Source organism: Nansenia antarctica (genome assembly GCF_963989245.1).
Source record: "Nansenia antarctica genome assembly, chromosome: 3".
Classification (NCBI taxonomy): domain Eukaryota; kingdom Metazoa; phylum Chordata; class Actinopteri; order Argentiniformes; family Microstomatidae; genus Nansenia; species Nansenia antarctica.
This window is the reverse complement of record NC_137688.1, coordinates 12,529,505-12,537,004: the sequence shown is the minus strand read 5'-3', so window position 1 is coordinate 12,537,004 and position 7,500 is coordinate 12,529,505. Positions and strand designations below refer to the sequence as shown.

The 7,500-nt window shown below is 50.4% G+C and overlaps 1 protein-coding gene across 1 annotated transcript in view; it reads left to right on the top strand.

Annotated features, from left to right (window-relative positions):
* Positions 1-7,381, top strand: part of efemp2a (EGF containing fibulin extracellular matrix protein 2a) — a gene marked incomplete at its 3' end in the record, with an annotated part of 10,755 nt that extends 3,374 nt beyond the window's left edge. The window contains exons 2-11 of the mRNA XM_080525778.1: positions 1,519-1,826; positions 2,312-2,360; positions 2,659-2,871; positions 3,509-3,631; positions 4,023-4,139; positions 4,655-4,774; positions 5,223-5,342; positions 5,804-5,930; positions 6,735-6,930; positions 7,217-7,381. Coding sequence (XP_080381904.1) covers positions 1,725-1,826; positions 2,312-2,360; positions 2,659-2,871; positions 3,509-3,631; positions 4,023-4,139; positions 4,655-4,774; positions 5,223-5,342; positions 5,804-5,930; positions 6,735-6,930; positions 7,217-7,381 — 1,332 coding nt within the window. The 5' untranslated portion in view covers positions 1,519-1,724. The remainder of the gene's footprint in view (positions 1-1,518; positions 1,827-2,311; positions 2,361-2,658; positions 2,872-3,508; positions 3,632-4,022; positions 4,140-4,654; positions 4,775-5,222; positions 5,343-5,803; positions 5,931-6,734; positions 6,931-7,216) is intronic.
* Between the last annotated feature and the right edge of the window lie 119 nt (positions 7,382-7,500).

The following is a 7,500-nucleotide window of genomic DNA, read 5'->3' as shown; positions in this document are numbered from 1 at the left end:
GTTTGTGTGTGTGAGTGTGTGAGAGTGTGTGTGTGTGTGTGTGTGTATGTGTGTGTGTATGTATGTGTGTGTGTGTATGTGTGTTTGTGTGTGTTTGTGTGTGTGTGTATGTGTATGTGTGTTTGTGTGTGTTTGTGTGTATGTGTGAGAGAGTGTACGTGTGTTTCTGTGTGTGTTTCTGTGTTTTTGTGTGTGTGTGTGAGTGTGTATGTGTTTTTTAATATGTTTGTGTGTGTGTGTATGTGTGGGTTTGTGTGTGTGAGTATGTGTGTTTTTGTGTGTTTGTGTGTGTGTGTGTGTGTGTGTGTGTGTGTGTGTGTATGTGTGTGTATGTGTGTGTGTGTGTGTGTGTGTATATGTATGCGTGTGTGTTTGTGTGTTTGTGTGTGTGTGTGTGTGTGTGTGAGAGAGTGTACACGTAGGTCATGATTATAACTTTCCTCTTCATATATTTTGTCTGGATCTCAGACTAACTGAAGGTTGTGTATGAACAACGCTTGCTCAGAAATGTTTTATTATTGTTACATTTGCCCTATTTTTTCTTTTCTTTTTTTTCCCCGTCTGAGGGAGCTCAAATAGAGGATTTATTTGTCTAGGTACAGGCTCGACTTAAACACTTGTGCTTACACTCCACAGGAACGTTAAATGGGGTGGAGTGAAGGGAAGCACGGCTCTACCTGCCTGCTCCTTTACCTCTATGATACTCCATACATACACTTTACTGAGCAACACACTATCAACACACTATCTACAACAGAGCACAATGTCACACTCAGACCACTAATTCTATCTGCAACAAAAGTACAAAAGCAAAAGTCCTTTAAATGGATGAATCCTGTGTGTGAGGAAGAAAGTAATGTCTGTGAAATTGAGAGATATCCTTAGATTTATCCTTAGGTTTAATAGCTCTTACAGACCTTTCTCTGATACTGTGTACAGTAGGCTTAGCTTCCAGAGGTTCTCAATAAGAGGTCCCAGGCGGCTGGTGTGTGTGTGTGTGTGTGTGTGTGTGTGTGTGTGTGTGTGTGTGTGTGTGCATTCCTGGTCCCAGTTACAGTCTGGCAGGCTGGGGAAACAGAGGGCAGTCTGTGAAGAGCTAACATGAAAGTATTTCCGCACTGTTGACTTTGTTATTTTCAGCTGATGGATGGAGTACGTCATTATATTTACATTTGACCAGTAGGGGGAGACGAGACATGCACACAGACTTCCCTCTCTCTGTCTATCCTACTTGCTGGGATTCAGGGAAAAGTTGTTCGATTATCAAACAGTGAGCGACGTCTAGGAAGCTAGGGAGCTTTATGAACTGTCCCAGACTGTCTGGTTTCGGGCGCTCCCGCACGTGACAATCCGTGAGTTGACTTACTCTGAGCCTCTCTTCAGCCAGGTGGACAACTGTGTAAGTTCATGAAGTGGGGTGAGAAAAGGGATGTATTGAGAACCTGTCTCAGCTTAGAATTGAGAGTGTATTGTGCTTCCTCTCACTCTGTTTCTCTCTCTCTCTCTCTTCCTCCATAGATACCACTGATCTGCCCTGAGCACCACAACAAGTCGGAAGCTTCTCTCTCATCCGCGCTGCCAACTGTCTTGACCCTCCCACTGTTCCAGTGTGTGTGTGTGTGTCTGTCTGTGTGTGTATGTGTGTGTGTGTGTGAGTGTGTGTGTGTGTGTGAGTGTGTTCAGTCTGTGATCGTGTCCTATCTCCCACCAGTCAGTACGTGAGCATGCGGGGCGTCTCTGTGTCACTGTTGTGTGTGTGTGTGTGTGTGTCGGTGTTCTTCCGCAGCGCTATTTCACAGCCGCCTACAGAAAGTGACACCTACACGGTAAGGAGGGGTGAATCTCTCTCTCTCTCTCTTTCTCTCTCTCTCTCTCTCTCTGTCCATCACTCTCTTCCTTTTAACAGTACCTTTTCATCTCCCTTCTTTATACCAGTCAGCTGACATCTGACATCTCACCATTTTGTACAGTAGTTGTACTCTTCTCTGTTTTGTCTTCCCTGAAAAAAAGAAAAACCTCTCTTTTTCTTTTCCTTCTCTTGTTTGTTTGTGTCAGCATCTCTCTCTCTCTCTCTCTCTCTCTCTCTCTCTCTCTCTCTCTCTCTCTCATGGCCTCCAGTGGTCCCAAGCATCACCATTTCCTCCCCTCATCCTATTAGTGGGACAATGACAAACTCATAATGACTGCGACTCAGAGGTCATTTGGATTATACAGTACACGTGACTCTCTCTCTCTCTCTCTCTCTCTCATTCTGTTTCTCTTTGTCTCTCTCTCTCTCTCTCTCTCTCTCTCTCTCTCCTGGCTGCTGTAGGAATGCACAGATGGGTATCAATGGGACCCTCAGACTCAGCACTGCAAAGGTAAAGCCCCCCCGACCGCTCCACCTTCCCCCCCGTCTCCATCCTCGTTGTCATTCTCTCGCCCTTCACCTCCCTCCCACCTCCCACCACGGGCCTTTATGCTTTATGTCCCTCTCTCCCTCTCTCTCTGAGTCAGACCATTAAAGTCAAGTACAAGTCCTCCCTCGCTCCCCCTCATCCTATCCTATCATCCCTCTCTCCTATCCAATAAACCTGGTAAGGCCAGGAAATCTGTCTTGTCACTTTTAATCCCCTTCTCTGCTTCTTGTGTGTCTGTGTGTGTGTGTGTCCCCTTCAGACATAAACGAGTGTGAGACCATCCCAGAGGCCTGTAAGGGGGAGATGAAGTGCTTCAACCACTACGGGGGCTACCTGTGCCTCCCGCGCTCCGCCTCGGTCATCCCCGCCCCGGACCCCCCCAGCCAGGCCACCACCCACCTGGAGAGCACCGCCAGCGAGCCTTTCAACCCCTGTCCTCTGGGCTACGAGCCCCAGGGAGAGAGCTGCGTGGGTGGGTACAGGGCGGGGGTGGGGGGGGGGGGGGGGGGAAGGGGGGTGAAGGGGGGGGAGGCAGAGTCGTTGGTGGGGGGTGGCTGATGGAGGTGGACAGGTGGCTCTGTGGGAGTAGTGGATGTGGTGTGTGTGTGTGTGTGTGTGTGTGTGTGTGTGGTGTGTGTGTGTGTGAGAATGTATTGTGGATGAGTGCAGATTGCAGGGGACAGGTGGTCATAGCAGGTGTGTCTGTGGGGGGTTGATGGTTGCTTCAGGAATGTGGAGATTTCACCATGAGGACAGCTGCTCCGAGTTTTATTGGATGAAGTTTGGCGAAAGCACTGCTTGTTTTGGGTGGAGGGGGGGGGGGGGGGTGCGTTGCAGAGGTAGGTGTTGAGACAGCAATGATGATTCAACATTGTGTGGAATTCTCAGCTGCTCCCATAAATCATTGGGAAATTACCACGGAGAGAGAAACCTCTCTGTATAAATATGTGATGTCACAGTTCGATGGTCTGGGGCAAAGGTTGACGTACTTCTTCCCATGATGCTGTGTCTAACTCACCGTGTTTCCTCACACACACACACACACACACACACACACGCACACACGCACGCACACACACACACACGCACACACACACTCACACACACAGATCTTGACGAGTGTGAACGAGACGAGCACGACTGCCAGCCCAGCCAGCAGTGTATCAACACGCCGGGCGCCTTCACCTGCCAATGCCCAGAGGGTTATCGCAAGGTTGGCACCGAGTGCATCGGTGAGACACCCCCCCTCTACCAGGCTCCTTCACCTGGCTGAGTCATACTGTACCAGTAACAGCCTCGGTGTTCACACCTTCACCTTAGTCATTGTCTGCAGGGCAGCAGTAACCTTAACAAACTTTATCCACTTAATGAATCACTCTATGTTTCTGTGATTGTGTCTGTCTCGCTCTCACGCTCTCTCTCTCTCCCCTTCTCTCCCCCTCTCTCTCCCTCCCTCCATCCCTCTCTCCCTCTCCCCCTCTCTCCCTCTCTCCCTCTCTCCTTCTCTCCCTCTCTCCGTTCCTCTCTCCCTGGCTCCCTCCCTCCCTCCCCCCCTCCCTCCCTCCCCCCCTCCCCCCTCCCTCCCCCACTCTCTCCCTCCCCCTCCCTCCCTCCCTCCCCCAGATATAGACGAGTGCAGGTACAGGTACTGCCAACACCGCTGTGTCAACGTCCCCGGGTCGTTCTCCTGTCAGTGTGAGCCGGGCTTCCAGCTGGCCGGGAACAACCGCTCCTGCATCGGTGAGGCAGAACCAGACACCAGGCACACAACAACACACCGTACTCCCAGGGCCACAGTACACCCAGACACCAGGCCACTAACACACCGTACACTCTGAGCCACAGTAAAACCCAGACCGCCTCAACTACAGCCTCCTATTTAGATACGGTATAGGACAGAGGTCGTCTGGCCACAACCGTACGCTGTCATTATAGCTACAGTATGTGGAGATGTATACAGTACTTATACGGTAATTCACTCGTTCACCAGGCCTTCTCTCGGCCTTCGTACATATACAGTAACAAGCGGCCAACCTCTGCCTGCGTTCGTAAATCGTCTCTGAGAGCGCCGGAGCGCAACGTCATAAAGGGACCAAGTCATTTGATTGGACAAGAGGCATTCCATGAGTGCTGATTAGATTTCCAGAGCGAATTTACGAACGCAGCCTCTGTGTACAGTAACAGGCGAGAGCACATGCAGTGTCTGTCAATGCTACGTTCTCACTCCTCCTCCTCCTCCTCCTCCTGTCCTCCAGATGTGAATGAGTGTGACATGGGCGCCCCCTGCCAGCAGAGGTGTTATAACACCTACGGCACCTTCCTGTGCCGCTGTGACCAGGGCTACGAGCTGGGGCCGGACGGCTGCGCCTGCAACGGTGAGAGAGAGGCCGTGGTTAACCAGGAGACGTCTGACTGCCTGCCTGCCTGCCTGTCTGTCTTTCTGTCCGTCCGCTCATCTGCCTGCCTGTCTTTCTGTCTTTCTGTCTGCCTGTCTTTCTGTCTTTCCGTCCGTCCATCTGCCTGCCTGTCTTTCTGTCTGTCTGTCTGTCTGTCTGTCTGTCTGTCTGTCTGTCTTTCTGTCTTTCCGTCCGTCCGTCCGTCCGTCCGCCAGCCTTTCTGTCTTTCTCTCCGTCCACCTGCCTGTCTTTCTGTCTGTCTGTCTGTCCATAAGATCGCTGTGAGCAGTGCTGTGAAATGACTGAAATGAATGATCTGGCTGTCTGTTGTACTGTGTGTCATTGAAATCACGTATAGCAGCGCGACTTTGATCTCAAACACACCTGCGCCTCTTCCCTCTTCCCTCTTCCCTCCTGCCTCCTGCAGACATAGACGAGTGCAGCTACTCCAGCTATCTCTGCCAGTTCCAGTGTGTCAACGAGCCGGGGAAGTTCTCCTGCGTGTGTCCAGAGGGATACCAGCTGCTGGGGACCAGGCTCTGCCAGGGTAGGTGTTCACCTGGTTCACCACCTTCCTCCTCTACACATCCCTCAGCTCCAGGGACTCTCACTGTCCTCATGGCTATGTAGACCAGGCATATTATATTCTTCTGTAGTCTTTTCTATATTCTTTTCTAAATCTGGATCGTAATGGTAAACGGACTGACTTATATAGACTGACTTATATAGCGCCTTATTCCAAAGCGCTTTACAATGGCCTCTCATTCACCCATTCACACTACACATTCACACACCAATGGAGGCAAGCTACCATGCAGGGTGCCGCCGGCCCGCTCATTGGGAGCAATTTGGGGTTCAGTGTCTTGCCCAAGGACCCACTTCGACATGTGGCCAGCCGGGGTTCGAACCGCTGATCTGCCGACCTCGCGATAATAATGGGCGCCTTCTCTTTTTCTCAACCTCGTGCGTTCTCTTGCCCTGACCTTCGACCCTGCCCTTCCCCTCCAGATATAAACGAGTGTGAGACAGGTGTGCACCAGTGTACCGACTCACAGACGTGTGTGAACATCCACGGAGCCTATCAGTGTGTGGACACCAACCGCTGCCAGGAGCCCTACGTACAAGTGTCTGACAAGTGAGTGACGCACACACACACACACACATACACACGCACGCACACGCACATCCACACACACGCACACACGCGCACGCACACGCACACACACACACACACACACACACACACACGCACGCACGCACGCACGCACGCACGCACGCACGCACACAAACACACAGCCATTAAACATATTTTTCCCATTACCAAACTATGCCCTGGACACAAATCTCTCAATAATATTCTCTGTGTTATGGAGTGTAGCTCACATTATTTCTAAGATTGCCTCAATTACTTTTTCCACACATTGGTCCAAGTTTGTGACCTATTTACATTGAGTGCGTTCCAGTGCAATTAAACAACTATTAAAGAAGTAAAACAAGTGTTAGATTGACAACAGGTGTGGAGAGACATTAATACCCTGCAGCAGTTCTGGCTGCATCTTGAAACATGTTAAAGAAAAACAAGGAGAAATGGCTACTGTTCAAGTACTGGTGCAACTAGCCTTTTTTCTTTTTTGGTTTTAGGGCAGTTCATAATACTCAGATACGTGACAGTGCCCCCTCTGGTGGTTGATTTATGAACTACTCTTTTCACTTTTCCATGACAATAATGGCATTATTCAATGTGAAATGTTCAGTCACGAGTATAATTCAATCTCGAATAACAAAGAATAATACGTTAATCAAGTCTCCATGATCCTTGAGATTGTAATTCACACAACGTCAACTCCACTATGACAAAACAAAACGTTGAAAGGAGGGGGTCTAAAACTAAACTCGCTGCCTTTCTGTCCTCCTCCTCCTCCCCCTCGTCCTCATCCAGTCGCTGTGTGTGTCCTGTGACCAAACCTGTCTGTCGAGACCTCCCCTTCTCCATCGTCCACCGCTACATGAGCATCACCTCCGAGCGCTCCGTACCTTCAGACATCTTCCAGATCCAGGCCACCAGTGTTTACCCCGGAGCCTACAACACCTTCCGCATCCGCTCTGGAGACGAGAACGGAGACTTCTACATCAGGGTGAGCACAGAGGGGGTGGGCGTCTCCTAGGGGCGTGTCTGTAACATAAACACTGTGTCTTTAACAACAATTGAGTATGTTAATGGTGATGTAACTACAGTATACTTCCATTTTCTTCTAAACTGTAAACTAGAGGTTGTGTTGGCTACAGGGGAGGCTGGTGGAGGTAGAAACTGGAGGACTGGGCTCATTGTAACACACTTGAATGGAATTAGGAATGGTGTCAAACTGAATTCTTGACTACTGTCATCTCACCGTCCCTCTCCTTGTCTTTGCTCCGCCTCAGCAAATCAACAACATCAGCGCCATGTTGGTCCTGGCCCGGACCGTGACCGGCCCCAGGGAGTACACACTGGACCTGGAGATGGTCTCTGTCAACCCTCTCCAGCTGCCCTACCAGACCAGCTCTGCCCTGCGACTCTCCATCTACGTAGGGCCACACGCCTTCTAGAGAGGAGGAGGAGGAGGAGAGAGAGAGAGAAAAGAGGGGGGGGGGGAACAGACACAATAAAGAAGACACAGCAATATAGAAATGAAGGGGTGTCAGAAACAGCTCAATCAGTTACACGA